A 15,439-nucleotide genomic window follows, 5' to 3' on the forward strand; every position below is an offset into this window, starting at 1 on the left:
AATCCTCTCATCCTTCCCACCCCTGGTCTACACCCCAATTCTTTTTTAAAAAGATTTATTTATTTATGCATACAAGAACTGGGGTACAGGCCAAAAGTGTCAGGGGAGTGAGAGGATTCACCAGAGACAGAGCAGGTTGCAGAACAGGCAGACTGACTGAAATACACTGCTGAGGGGAGCAGCGGGCGAGACAGGGGCGGTCTGCCGTGCCATGTGGGTATCTCCCTGGCTGGGGATGGAACCCGTGCTGCAGAGGCTGCGGACAGCTTCACAGGTTGTGTCTTAACCCCTTTCATCACCAGGGAGGCCCCACCCTGATCCTTGTATGCATACATAAATAAAAATAAATATTAAAAAAAAATATGCTTGACTGAAAAATCGACCTTCCCTGGGCAAAACCCCAAGGAGGACACCGACCCCGGGGATGGCTCCAAGTCAGCAGTGACTGAGGTCAAGGAACACGGAGGTTGAAAGCTCCGCCCAAGGTTTAAATCTCCCCACACCGTGTGCACGCCCAGGGGGGCCAGGGGTTTGCATCCCCAACAAAGAGCTCCAGGCTGGGGAGAGGGAGCAGCCAACTGCCAGAACCGCGGGGTGCAGGCCGGGGCTGTTGAGCCTCCCGCGTGCTGGCGTTGCCATGGAAACGCAGGAAGCGCCATGGCTGCCGCCGGCCTGGGGGGCGACGAAGCGCCGCTGCCGGCGGCAGCTGTCACCAAATCCCCGTCACTTTCGTCGCAGTCCGCAGCCCCCGCCCGAGGGAACCCCGAGAAGTGTCTGGTCTATCCGCACCCGCCCAGGAGCTCCCGCCTGTCGCGGGCTGTTCTGCGCTGGCTGCAGAGTCTGGACCTCAGCTACTTTCCCAGGAACGTGAGCAGGTGCCGAGCCCGCCGGGCCGGGCCCCCCGCAGCCCCCCGCAGCCCCCCGCAGCCTCCCGAAGCCCCCAGCCCCGGGCAGATCAGGACCCCACCCAGCCCCCCAACGCTCGCACAAACACAGCTTCCCCTCTAAGGGAGCAGCCCTGAAAGGAAAAAAAAAAAAATAGGATGAAGGATTTTATTGATGTATTTATTTATTTAGGTTCAGTCATTACATGTTAGACTTTAGCTCATGCAAAAGGCTCTGGAGACTACACACGTGGACATAATCCAAGCTCTTTCAGGGACAGGACACTCAGCACTATTGGGGAGCACCGGTATCCCTCCTCAGGAGGCATCCAGCTGCAGGGTTAGCAGGGATGCAAAGAAAGTTGCTGCTTAACTGCTGCCACCCTGAAGTTGCTGCCTGTTCCTACCAGCTCTGGGAATGCAAATTAAATCCTAGCAAAATTAAGAAGACATTTTTGCCCCCAAGGACTTTGCTTTCCTAATATCGGCTCTGCTTAAAGATGTGGCTGAAATTTTCCATGTGTCTATGAATCACTGGAGAGGCGGTTAAAGTGCAGATTCAAATACAAATTAATAGTTTGTGTTCAGCCACAGAACACCAAAGCCTTTGGGGTGTTCTCTGATCTTCCCAAAATGTTATTTTAGAGCAGTTCCTTGCTCAGACAATGATCCAGCAAAACTAACTTTGCAAGTTTCTTGCTTTTAGTTTGGAGTATCAGGTTGTTGTTAATTATAAAATAATACAAACTGTAGAACTAACTATTTTAATTTTATTGTTGTTCTGGATCAGGGATTTTTCCAATGGCTTTTTGGTTGCAGAAATATTCAGTGTGTATTACCCTACTGAAATTAAATTGTCATCCTTTCGAAACGGAAGCTCTTTAAAAGTCAAGTTGGATAACTGGGGACAGCTGGAGAAGGTAAATGAGCCATCAGTGACACGTCTAACTGTTCAGAAGTTTATGTTTTAGAAGGTGCACTCTTGAGGTCTTGGATAACTGCACATATGTGTGACTGCAGGCTACGAGGCCCCGCTGAGCCCGCAGCCTGCTTTCCTGTGCGCAGAAGCTTGTTTTATGAGTCACCTATGTAACTGACATACTCATTTCAAATTAGTGTGGGATCTAATGATTGGTTTCTTGCTGAATAATAATAACTTTTAATACTTAATTGTTAAAAATTAGAAAAATTAGTAGGGCGGTAAAAGGGGGAGGTTTAAAGTAAATTATATCAGTTCTCCTGCCCACCTGTGTCTATGCAGAGGCCTCTCTTTTTCTTTCGCTTTTTCCTAATAAACCTGTCCTTTTAAAATGTAGAATAAATAAATATACACATAAATAAAGTGAATGCATAGTAATTGGGAAATTTTATAGAACTTCTTATGATGAAAATACTTTCTTTTTACCTTTGAAGTTTTTGGCAAGAAAAAAAATTAAATTACCTAAAGAACTAATTCATGGAACAATTCATTGTAAAATTGGAGTCCCTGAAATACTGATACAAGAGATATACACCTTGTTAACACACCGACAGTGAGTCATTTGGAATTTTCTAGTAATATAATTTAATGTCAATCTTTTGATAAATCTTGTTATAAAAATGTGGCTCATCCACAGTATTTTGTTTTTATTTTCCAGAATTAAAAGTGTCCAGTATGACCTCATGAATTTCACAGACTATAGTTACCAGATGCATCTGCCCATTGCGCACAGGTCTACAGCTTCGAAGTCTATTAAAGATAATATTAGGCTGTCAGAATTAATGAGCGACCCTAACACACTCAGCAATGAACTTAAAGTAGAGTTCCTCTTCCTTTTACAAATGTTGCAGAGACGATTAAGCCGAAGGTTGAATCCAAGTAAGTTTTCCTTGGAAATAAGGCAGCTGAGCTCTGCCAAGCCTAACGAAGCTGATTTTTTTTTTAAAGATGTATTTATTTAGGCATACAAGAACAGGGGTACAGGCCAGATGTGCAGAGGGTGAGAGGATTCATCAGAGACAGCATGGGGAACAGAATAGGTGGATCTACTGAAGTACACTGCTGAGGAGAGCAGGAGCAAGACAGGGGAGGTCTGCTGCGCCTTGTGGGTAGCTCCCTGGCTGGCTGGGGATCGAACTCGTGCTGCAGAGGCTGTGGATAGTTTCACAGTGCTGTGCTTAACCCCTTGTGTCACCAGAGAAGCTACTTCTAAGCACAGATCAAAGACAAGCCAGCTGGGGTCTCATTCACTTTCTTCAGTCACTGATTTAAAGGGAAAAGATTTCCTTTATGCCAGCCATGGAATGATTTCTCATTACTGCAGTAGTGTATGTTTTAATTCATTCTTTTTTTTTTTAATCAAAGTGTATTGTATAGATCTTTACTTTTTTGGAAAAAATATTAGTGGATTTGTTCATATAAAATTAGAGAGAGATGGAAGATAAATAAACCGAGAGAAATGAGAGCATTTAGAGTTCCCCGGGATGTAAGTAATGTAGGAAAAGCGTGGGTCACCAGAATTCACACTAAATGCTAGAGTATGGTCCATGCTGTCCTGTCCCTGGTACCTTATTGGTATCTGCGTGGCAAGGCTAATTTGGGCAATGTTCCAGGGGTAATACTGAAATTATTCTCAAAGCATCCAAAACATTTGCCCTCAGAGCTCTATGCAGATGGCAAACAAAGAAGTGAATTTTCTTTCCTTTTCTTTTTTTTTTTTTTTTTTTTGCTTTTCTAGTATTTTTTCAGGATACCACTTTTGTCTTAGAATCTTATCTCCTCTGAATCTAGGGAGCTGAATGGTGACCTCATCATTTCCATGACACCCAAACCATTCAGGAATGAGGCAGATGTTGGTCACTAGACTTTCTCATTTGAACTCATTTTTCCGAAGAAAAGAACCATTTTTTTCCCATAGTCTCTGGAAAGAAAGGAGAATTCATAGAAATCCCCTCAAATTGTGAGATACATGTTTTGATTTTTGACCTTTCCTAGTCTTTCCTTCCATTTCCAATATTTTTTTTTTGTTTCTCTTCCTTGACTCATTGCCATTTGTGGTTGAATTTAGGAATTTATGAATAGAGAAAGAATTCATATTATTAACCCTGTTATAGAATTTTATATTCAATTTTTGGGCATGTTCTTAAACACTGCAGTTTTCTGTGAAATTGATCATCCATCCGTCCGATGTAAATGGACCTCTGAAGACGACTAATAATGGTGGATACATGTTTATGTGTCCTTCTGTAGTTTAGAAATGGAACATTGCCAATGCCTTTACCTTCTCCTGTATGTCCTCCTCTGTGGTATTCTACAACCTTCTCTCCAAGAGTAACCACTGTCCTGCTGCCATTGTTTATAATTCCCTTGTTTTTAAAAAAATAGTTTACCTATGCATACTATGCATAGTTTATGTATGCATTCACGTATTCTTCATTTCATTCACATACACTGCTTAAATTGAATTTAGTAGAATTTATCAAACTCCAAAGCAGGCAGAAGGTCTCCATGTTAGTCACACCCTGACCCCTGGAACCTGTGAATATGTTCTAGTACATGACAAAAGGGACTTTGCATATATAATTGACCTCAAGGAAGGGAGAATTGGAGGCTTATTCAGGTGGACCCAGCCTAATTACATGGGCACTTGAAAGCAGAGCTCTTTCTCCAGCTGGAATCAGAGATGCAGCAGTAGATGAGAGATTGAAGGCTGAGACCATCTCACCTTTTGCCGCAGAGAACCACATGGAAAGCATGTCAGGTACACACTGCAGCCTCTAGGAGAAGCAAAGAGCATCTCTCGGCTGACAGACCAAGAAAATAAGAACTTCAGTACTACAAATGCCAGGGGCACAATTCCACAAAGCAAACTGGATGAGTCTGGGTTCATCTCCAGAGGTTCCAGAAAGGAACAGAGTCCTGTCAACCTCTCTCAAGTTCGGCCTTGAGAGACTCTATATAGAAGATCCAGACTTCTGTACTGTGAGATAAAAATGGTGATTTTCTTTTAAGTCACAAAATTTATGGTAACTTGTTATGGCATGAATGAAAAATGAATACAAATTTCATAGTTAATACTATTTGCAGTATGAGGTCACAGATATATAGTATTCTACATTTAAATTTGGAAAAGCTGAAACGTTCACTTAAAATATTTTTTTCATTTTTATTAAAGTATAATTGACAAATAGAAATGATATTTTAAAGTATACAAATGGATGTTTTGATATATATTTACATTATAAAATGATCACCACAATCAAGCCAATTAGTCACTTCACAGTTACCATTTTCCTTTTTTGTTTTTGCAGTTGGAATGCTTAAGTTCTATCCTGTAGATATTTCAAGCATACAATACACTATGATGAACTATAGTCACCAGGCTGTGCATTAGATCCCCAGAACTTGTTTATCTTGCGTTACTGAGACTTTGTACCAACATCTCCCTATTCCCCTCCCCCCAGCCCTGGTAACCATCATTCTGTTCTCTGCTTTTTTAAGTCTATCTCATACATAGATGTGAGATCATGCAGTATTCATCTTTCAACATCTGGATTATTTAATCTAGTTTACCATCTACCAGTCCCATTCACATGTTGTTGGAAATGTTGCTTTCCTTTGTTTTGTTTTGTTTTTTTTTTAAAGATTTATTTATTTATTTATACAAGCACTGGGTACAGTCAGAAGCACGGGAGGGTGAGAGAATTCCCCAGAGCCAGACCTGGGAGCAGAGCAGGCAGAAGGACCGAAGTACATTGCTGAGGGGAGCAGCAGGCGGCAGGAAAGGTCTGGGCGCCATGTGAGACCCTCCTCCGGTGGCCGGGGAGCAGCCGGGGATCGAACCGGCGCTGCAGAGGCCGCGGGCAGCTTCGCAACCCAGCGCTCAACCACTGTGCCACTGGGGAGGCCCTGCTACTATTTTCTTATAGGTCATTCTGCTAGGCATATGATAATATCTCACTGTGTTTTTAATTTGCATTTTCCTGATTAGGGATAATGATTAGTGATGTTGAGTACATCTTCATATACCTGCTGGCCATTTCTTCTTTGAGAAGTGTCTATTTAGAACATATACCCAATTTTTGATCAGATTACTTGTTTGCTATTAATTGTATGAGTTCTTTATATACATATATTGGGTCTGAACCTCTTGTGCACTGTAAATGATAAAATACTGATGAAGGAAATTAAAGAAGACACAGACAAATGGAAAGATAGCTCATGTTCATGGATTAAAAGAGTGGATATTAAAATATCCATATGCCTCATACTTCCTCACCATAAAGCTATGGTAATTAAAGCAGTATGATGTTGCTGAAAAAGACATATAAACCAATGGAACAGAATGGAACCCCTCAGGTTACACTGATCACACCTGCCCCCCCCAAGTTCCTTTGTTGTCCAGCATGTTAGTTTTGTCAGTTATTTTTCAATACCACAAATCAGGTATTCCTTTTGATACCTAATGTTTGTTTACATTTAGTCCATCTCATTTTTTACTTCAACTCACTGGTTCTAATTGGAATTTTTAGAAAGAAACACAACCATTCCATTTGATCTTCTATTTTAAAGTCCATCTTTGTACAAAACTAACCTGTACCCTGTTGTCTTCTTTGAAACACAATTTCTCTTTGGCCATGAGACACGAGACACCTCACTCAACTCTTCAGATTCTTGAACAGCATCCTTGCGTCATCAGCCTTGATTTCCGAGGCTGATTTTAAGCAGGCAAAGTAATTAATTGTGATCAGTTGTAGTTCTGGAAAGAAATGTTACTGACTAGACTTATATTAGTATGAACAGGGCATGAGTGATAAGCAGAAATCTTAGACACCGTTCAACCCTCAGTGAAGGGTGAGCTGCAAAGGAGTAAGCGATCTTTAGAAGCAGGGAAACTGATCCAAGTGCAAGAGTTTACAGGACTAGGTAATAAGAAATGTGGGAAATGTGGGAAATATGGAAATCATTTTAAATCACTACTTTTATAGTATAAAAATATGTGCAAAATGAAATAGATACTATGTAACTTTATCTAAAATATAAAAATAGGTAAAACTCACATATGATGACAAACATCAGAATAGTGTTTATTCCTAAGGCTGCTATATGGGAGAGGCAGGAAAGGGATTTGGGGGTGCTGGTACTATATTATTTATTGAGCTGGATGATGGTTTTTCAGGTGTATATTCACTCCAAAAATTCATTAAACTATAAACATGATTTGTTCACTTTCCTATATAATAAAACTTACCAAAAAACTAATAACACAAATAAATTGCCCTGAAAGTAACCTTTCAAAGCAACTTTTTGTGTATCGAAGAATTTGTGAATAATGTGGGAGGGGGTTCGTGACCTCTGTATTTAACCTACCCTTAGGAATGTCATAAAACATCTGTCTAAATAATCTGCTCAGTTTTTAAACTTTATTGTCCTGTTTTGACAATTGCCAAAAATGCGAGTTTTTTTTTAAAAAAAAAAAAGATTTCTGTGCTTACATCTCATAGAGTGGTTTGAAGTCAGACCAACAGTTGGAGAACTTACTCTGGATCATCTTCCTCTCCAAGCCTCTGTGGGCAAACATAACCAGGGGACAACACGGAGAAGTGGTGCTCCTGTTTCAGGTAAGTTTTTCCCTTTTTTTTTTTCTTTTTTTTTTTTTCTTTAACATTCTGTCTGTTAAAGTAGATTTTTTCAGCTTTGCTTTGTCTATAAAATTAGATAAAATGTTGGCCGAGCCATTCAGTTTCAGCTGTATATTAGATTGGTTTGTTGTGTTTTTTGGTAGGTGAAGGGGGTACGTTGACTACTAAGCACCAGTCACGCCAGAGGAGGCCCCTAAAAAAGATGACCCACCTGCCACATGAGGAGCCAAAAAACAGTTCAGATTTATTCTCAATAGGTGAGTGTGAAACAAGTGAAGTTTGCAGAGCTCAGAATTCAATCAATTCTCTAGCATTTGGATGATGAATCAGTGAACAGGCAGATAGAAATACTTGTATGCTTAGACTTCCCAACCAGTTCTACTATAAGAAAATGACTTTTTAGGGCCTCCCCTGGTGGTGCAGGCGATTGAGCACAGCGCTATGAAGTTGTCCACAGCCTCTGCAGCGCCGGTTCAATCCCTGCTGGCCGGTGAGGGCAGACCTCTCCTGTCGCACCTACTGCTCCCCTCAGCAGTGTATTTCGTCAGTCTGCCTGTTCTGTTCCCCGCTCTGTCTCTGGTGAATCCTCTCATCTTCCCTTGCATCTGGCCTGTATCCCGGTTCTTGTAGAAAATAAATAAATAAATCTTTTAAAAAAAGGAAAAGAAAAGAAACTGTCTCTTTAAACACTGTTAACTAAGAAGCATTTATAACAGCAAGCTACAACCCGTAGGCCAAAGACAGTCTCCCGCCTAGACTGATTTTGTATAACTTGTAAGTTAAGAAAGTTTTTTTTTTACATTTTCAAATGGCTGAAAAAATAAAAGAAAATTCTATTTTCTAACACATGAAAGGCTAATACAATCAACGACATTTGCAATATGTTGAGGACATGCTTTCACTAAAATTGTTCATTATTTACTTGAAATTCTATCGAACAGTCTTTCTTTTTAAAGATTTATTTGTTTATGCATACAAGAACTGGTGTGTAGACCAGAGGTGCGAGGTGTAAGCGGATTCACCAGAGAGAGTTGGGAGCAGAACTGGTGGATCTCCTGAAATACACTGCTGAGGGGAGCAGTGGGTGAGACAGGAGAGGTCTGCTGCGTCATGTGGGTTGCATCCTGGCAGGCTGGAAATCAAACTAGTGTGCAGTGGCTGGCTATAGCACTGTATCTTTAACCCATATGCTACCAAGGAAGCCCCCAATTGAATAGTCTTACCACCTATTTTTCATCTAATGGATGCTTCTAAAAGTGGCAAGAGGCATTTCATAGATTTATTTATTTATGCATACAAGAGCTGGGGTACAGGCCAGAGATGCAGGGGGTGAGGGGATTCACCAAAGACAGAGTGGGAAACAGAACAGGCAGATTGACTGAAATCCACTGCTGAGGGGAGCAGCGGGTGATACAGGAGAGGTCTGCCTCGCCATGTGGGTTGCTCCCTGGCCAGCTGGGGATCGAACTCGTGCTGCAGTGGCTGTGGATTGCTTCATAGTGTGGTGCTTAACCCCTTGTGCCACCAAGAAAGCCCATAAGAGGCATTTCAGTGAGGAAAAATTTGTTTACATAAGACCCAGGAAAGCAATGTCTACAGATTCCTTTGTTCAAACTTCTGACTTTTTAGCTTTTAATATACTTAAGTGCACTGTGAATATTAAAAAGGAAAGGTACAGAATGAAGTGTTTTCCAAACTATTTGTTAATACATCACTATTATTTATTTTAGTTTTTGTTAATGGTTTGCAGAACTATTGTTCCTCATACCATTTAAAAGCTTGGGGGCCCCTGGGGACTCCTCAGTCATGACCTAAGAGAGTCACAACAAGGTTTCCTTCCTATGTAAGAAGCAAATATAAATTGATCATATATAAAAAATGATGCCTACTGATATTTGAATTGCTAGAGAGTATTTCTCATTTCTTTCACCTCAGAAAATTATCAAGGCTCACTTAGGAGTTTTTAGAAAAACTGTATGCTGTCATTATTTCAGATCAGGACTCCAAGTTGAATGGATTCTTGCTTTTATAAGTTTAATAATGTATCAACTGGTCTGAATAACTCCTTTCTGATTCTATTCTCTCAGTGCTCAATTTTATGTTTCTCTTTGACTTCAATGGTCTTTTCCTCCCCTTTTTCAAAATAGCTGAAGGATGAATAGGCGTCTTTACTAGACGAGGCAGGTCATGATGAGAAGCAGTGTGTATCTTTTTCCTTCTATCAATCCTGTTCCAGATACTTGGATTTTCTTAGTCTAAACATATAAAGGATTAATGAATGGTGCGGTTCTGATTTTCATAATTAATTGGATGAAAACCCATTTGCTAAGCTATAAATTATCTTCCCTCTCACCCCCAATTTCTTAAAAGGATTCCGTTTTGGTTGTTTCTATAAAAGAGTAGTGATTAGCCTAGATCGGCTAATCTGACCTGATCATTTGAAAATTAATGGAATGAAGTGAGGCAAGAACACTGGATTGTAACATTTAACCCCGTCTTAGGTCGGGTTCTATCTATCTACACAGGCTGTTTAGTTTCTAATTATCAAAGAGGATAATGAAAATCAATTGTAAGAGAGGCTGTTACCTTTTTTTTTTTCTTTTAACACTTAAATCCCTTCACTTATTTATTGAATTAGCCCCTAGCAAAATAATAGGCCAAGCGGATACAGATTTCTTTGTTGCTGCCACTGGCCCCTCACATTGGAACGGAAAGACCTAAAGTGTTTGGGTAACCAGCTTGGTTACCTCTGCACAATTAGTGTTCCAATTATAAATTAAGGATAGTTGCCAAACCTAAGAACTCTTAAAATAATGGCACTGTTGCCTCAGCTGCTTTCTGAAGCAATGTCTAAAAATAGTTGAGTCATATTCAGTATCAGATGCACCAAAATAAGTCCTTGATATTTTTAGGCACTGCTGATGACTTTTGGAGGTGGGTGACATTCAGATTTTTTATTTATGGCTACTATAATACATGCCTTAAATATTTTGTTTACCAGGCATTTATTTAGATTAACCTGTGCACAGTTAGTTGCAAATCAATGGCATGTATTTGATATATTAGAAATACTGATAGTTGTATAAATATCTAATAACCACAGATTTATTTTATTTATTTAAATATTCCAGAAAATATAGGTAATGTGAAGCAATGGTAAACATTCTTTTGAATTCTCTGTGAACCTACTAGAAATATGGAAAAGCAACCTTGAAAAGTACCTGTTTAACAGCAGTAAAGAATTGATGCCACCATCATTTGCCACACTAAAGAGATACAATCCTACCCTTGGATATATTTCAACAATAAGTAAATTAAAGCAGTGTCTTATCCTTAATTGGACTGGAAAACATATTTGTTTGATCAAATAAGAAACATTTATTAAACATCTGTGCAAGGTACTGTTGAAAATACAAAATGAAATAGAACAGAATGAGTAAAAATGTTTAAAAACAAAGTTAAACATAATTCTCTACGAGAGTTCATTTTCATAAGTGTTGTAGGAATAGCAAATCTACTTCATAATTTTCTTCATTCGAAATTGAAAGGAAAATTATATTTACTCATCAATTTCATTGATAAAAATTTAGTTCCGAATGATTATTATTATATGCTAGTGCAAAGAAAATACTGTCCAAAACTATGAATATTCTTAAACAATTTTTTAAAAACAGGTGTTCCTCCTTTTGATAACTCAGAGTAAGTGAAATCATGCTTCACCTGGAATGTGATTCTTGTGTTTAGCAATCCATCTAGTTCAATCTAAAAATTCCTACTGCTTGCTGCCATGACTCATATTTTTATTGAAGGCAAACAAAAGCAGACTGATATCCTGAAAGACTAATTATCTTTCATATATTCTTGGTAATTTAATATTCATAGTTGGAAAATTTTCAACTGGAATTATTCATGCTTTTATGCTGTCTCATTAACTCTCATTTGATCTCCAAGGTGAATATTACTAATGTAGAATCCCATGATATGCATGTCAATTTCCAACTAAACTCTGGTTTTTTTGAATTTTTGAAAACTGGTTAGAATTTCTACCTCCAGAACCTTCCTTATTTAGTTTTACATACTTAGATAGAAAATATTTAGTAAAACAGGGTCTTTCTGGTGGCCTGGGGGATTAAGTCTCAGCACTAACACTGCTATGGCCTGACTTCGATCCCAGCCAGGGAGGTGACCCACATATGGTGCAGCAGGCCTCTCCTGTCTCACTCGCTGCTCCCCTTCGCATTGTATTTCAGTAAATTCACCTGTCCTGCTCCCCTCTCTGCCTCTGGTGAATCCTCTCACCACTCTGCACCTCTGGCCTACTCCCCAGTTCTTCTATAAAATATTTTTTAAAAAAGAAAATATTTGGGACCTCTCTGGTGATGCAAGGGTTTAAGACGCAACCTATAAAGCTATCCAGAGCCACTGCAGCACGAATTCAATCCCCGGGCAGGGAGCGGCCAACATGGCGCAGCAGACCTCTCCTGTCTTGCCTGCTGCTCCCCGCAGCAGTGTATTTCGGTCAGTCCTCCTGTTCTGTTCCCTATTCTGTCTCTGGTGAGTCCTCTCATCCCCCACGACTCTGGCCTGTACCCCACTTCTTGTATGTATAAATAAATCTTAAAAAAAAAAAGAAATAAAGAAAATATTTGGTAAAACAAATTATAAAGAGTCCTGATAAAATAGCCGACTTCTTAGAAATGTGTTTAGACTCTAGTTTTATTTGAGTAAAGGATAGAGTTAAATACAAATCTTAGTCAACAATATATTTTTTACCTGTTGCCTTGAATTCTACTGGGACAAATCAAAAGTAGAATATTATGATAATAAATTTCAACCAATAAAATTTAGCTCTTCAGGAAAGGGTTTTAGAAGCAAGACTTCTGAAACTCAGCTGAGGAAAAGATCCAGAGAAAAAGATTAGATTTAGGTAAAGAGTCAAATATGTTTCCCTTTTTTCCTCGACTCTGCTCCCCCTCCTCGAAACACTATATGGCCTGAATCTGATAAGTTCCCAAGGCTCCTGAATGACCTAGGAAGAGCTGTGAAGAATATAAAATACTCTATATCTTCATTTCATAGTGAATAAAGTAAATGAAGGCAGCAAGTATGGTGAAAGGAAGTGACTTGAAGACCTTTTTGAGGAGGAGCTATGGCATTGGAAACCACTACTACAGGCATATCTTAGGAACATCTACTTCACAAGGGTCCTTTGACAGGAGGAAGAATTTAAGTTTCCTAAGTGCTCTACAGCTCCTATACACACAGACCCTTTTCAATACATTAGTAAAATGCTTATGGGAATGGACACCTCTGTGACAGCTGTTTGTATTAAGTAATAAGCCCTTCTCCCATTTTGTACTAATTTGGGTTTAATTGTAGTCAGTGTTTCTTACAACTGGCAAACCACTCTCCTGAACAGTTCAAGGAAATAATGTTCCTGTATTCCAGAGTAGGGGATAATACAGATGGAGCGCTCAGCCCTTCATACCATGATTACTCTGCCCCAGCATTTACGGAGAGACAATTCTCTCAATGGTAGTTTTAGGGATTAAACTGTCATTTATCTTAGCAGTTACCTATGCCATATTTGGCTTTAACTGCAATATTTATTAAAATTCAGGGAACCTGAAATACATGTACACATACATAAAAATTAATAAATTGCATGCCATATTGTCACTCAGTCATATGGCATTTAAATTCAGCATAAAAGTACTTATTTCACTTATATCAAGGATATGGTATAAGTGCTTATTAAGTATTGACTTTAATAAAGATATCTTCTCTCTGACTAAACATGAAACACTAAATTTTACTATTAATTTACTATATTCAGGATATCTTTTGATATTCTTTGATTTCAGACCAAAAAAGTATCAACTTTCCTGTTAAAAGAGCAATAAAGTATAGTCATGGACCCAATGCAATCATATTCTTGACCACTTATGATGGGTTTCATGGAAACATATATACATTTCATTAATTTTGATTGACAAAAAAATCATATGTTTTCACAAGATGTAACTCATTTGATGTGGCAATTTTGTCAATAATTTTCATAGGAAAACTATTTTTCCAATGCTTTAAAAATCTTTGTGTAATAGACTCTTCTTTCCTAAAGGTGCCTTTAAACTTGTAAAATAATTTGTCCATATTATCGGGAATACAAACACTTTCAGATAGTAAAATAGTATCATATTTGTTTGGGTTTTCAGGAATAGGAAATCTAACAAAAATAAATACTTTTACAATTTAAAAAAATTGCTTTGTTTTCCATATTAAGTCACAATATATACAGATTGACATAGTCAAATGACATTTATAATTGTATGAAGAATTAGTAGTAAAACATTGTTTAGATTTTAGACAAACTGGGTTTCTCCTTTATTGTTTTTGTGTGCTAAGTGTTGTAAGATATTTTTCTTCATATTTTATACATAAAAACATTATTTTCCTGAAGTCACTAAAAATACAGAAGGTAGTAATTGTTTACACATGAATAATTTAAATGTAAGATAGCTCTGATATAAAGCATAAAGGGCAGGCATTTTAATTTATTTTAAAACAAAATAAAAAGAATAATAGTGGGATTTAAAATGTAATTTTTAAATGAGATTTTGGTATATACATGACAATGAATAAAACTTCCTATCTAAAAATATTTGAATTTCATATATCACTTTGTGTCAAAAAATACCTCTGAGATATACCCATTGCCTCTCTGAGTTACATACATTCTTTTCTATAATATTATATTTTTATAAAATGGAGTTAATGTCTTTTTGAGGCGTTAAGTAAATTAAAAAAGTTAATATAAGTTTTAAGATCAAAACTATTCTGAGTTTACGCTTTAGCTAGACAAAAACATCTATAATTTCTATAAAACAATTTGAGTATCAAAGTAGCATTCTTTTTAGTATGTATTCATTTAATAAATTTCAAAATCAGAATTGAAATATGATAGTCTTACCTCAGGCCTTTTAAAAAATAACTTTTTATTTCAATAAATATTTATAAAACTTGAATTTACATAATATGCCCAAAACATCAACTAGTATCCTATTTGCTTACAGAAATTTATTTGAAAGTAGTTTTAATCAAATAAATTGTTTGAGTTAGTATAAATTGAATAGATTATGTAAATATTAGATGTTTTAATCAAAAGTAATATCCATCCATACAAAATATCTTTCAAAATAGTAGATTACTACCAACTGCAAATTCTCATAGAGCTTTGACTGCATTTTGTGTTTTTCACAACTCAATTTTCTTCATGCTTGTATTACCTATATCTTTTCCTTGGACAGTTGAATTTCAGATTAAAAATGTTAATATTTTCTTTCTTATAAAATTCTAGCTTTTGCCTATATGTCCATTTGTTGATAGTTATCAAACACAGCTGAAAGCTTTGACTAAATATGAACTTGAACTAGTTGTTTACTTTTCGTGAAGGCAGTATAGGAGTTTGGGACCGAGGATCAGTTTCATCTAACTTACATTTCCATATTTTGAGATATTCTGTTACTCAAATATTCATTGGGTACTTCTCTCTGGCAAGCACAGTTCTAAATGCTGCACTCTTCATTATGTTTCAGTTCTTAGCAATGTAGTATTTTGGATACTTTCATGCTTTGTGAAACTTTTCTATGCTCTTTTAGATTATACAGCCCTGAATAATTTTAAGGGGCTTCCTCTCAAATATGGTTGGGTTTTTTTGTTGTTTTTGTTTTTGTTTTGGTAAAGGAGACATCTATTTTTTCCTTGAAATTATATAAATATTTTATTTTTTGAAGTTAATGAAATAAAATCAACTGTTATTCCCCACCCCCACTGTCTTTCTCCCAACCTTTGGCTCCTGGACAACAAAGGTTAAGGCAATACTAACCCTTAAAAATTCTTCTTTAAAAAACAATAAGCACGGAGGAAAAAACCTA

General features: G+C 37.7%; 1 protein-coding gene across 1 annotated transcript; it reads left to right on the forward strand.

The window, feature by feature from the left end:
* Positions 1-533: 533 nt before the first annotated feature.
* Positions 534-10,226, forward strand: SPATA4 (spermatogenesis associated 4; the record flags this gene model as incomplete). The annotated part of the gene is made up of 6 exons (XM_084232134.1): positions 534-875; positions 1,675-1,804; positions 2,298-2,416; positions 2,522-2,742; positions 7,368-7,484; positions 10,144-10,226. The coding sequence occupies exons 1-6, from the start codon at positions 658-660 to the stop codon at positions 10,224-10,226; spliced, it is 888 nt and encodes a 295-aa protein (XP_084088260.1). The 5' UTR covers positions 534-657.
* Between the last annotated feature and the right edge of the window lie 5,213 nt (positions 10,227-15,439).

Source organism: Talpa europaea (assembly GCF_964194135.1).
Source record: "Talpa europaea genome assembly, chromosome: 4".
Classification (NCBI taxonomy): domain Eukaryota; kingdom Metazoa; phylum Chordata; class Mammalia; order Eulipotyphla; family Talpidae; genus Talpa; species Talpa europaea.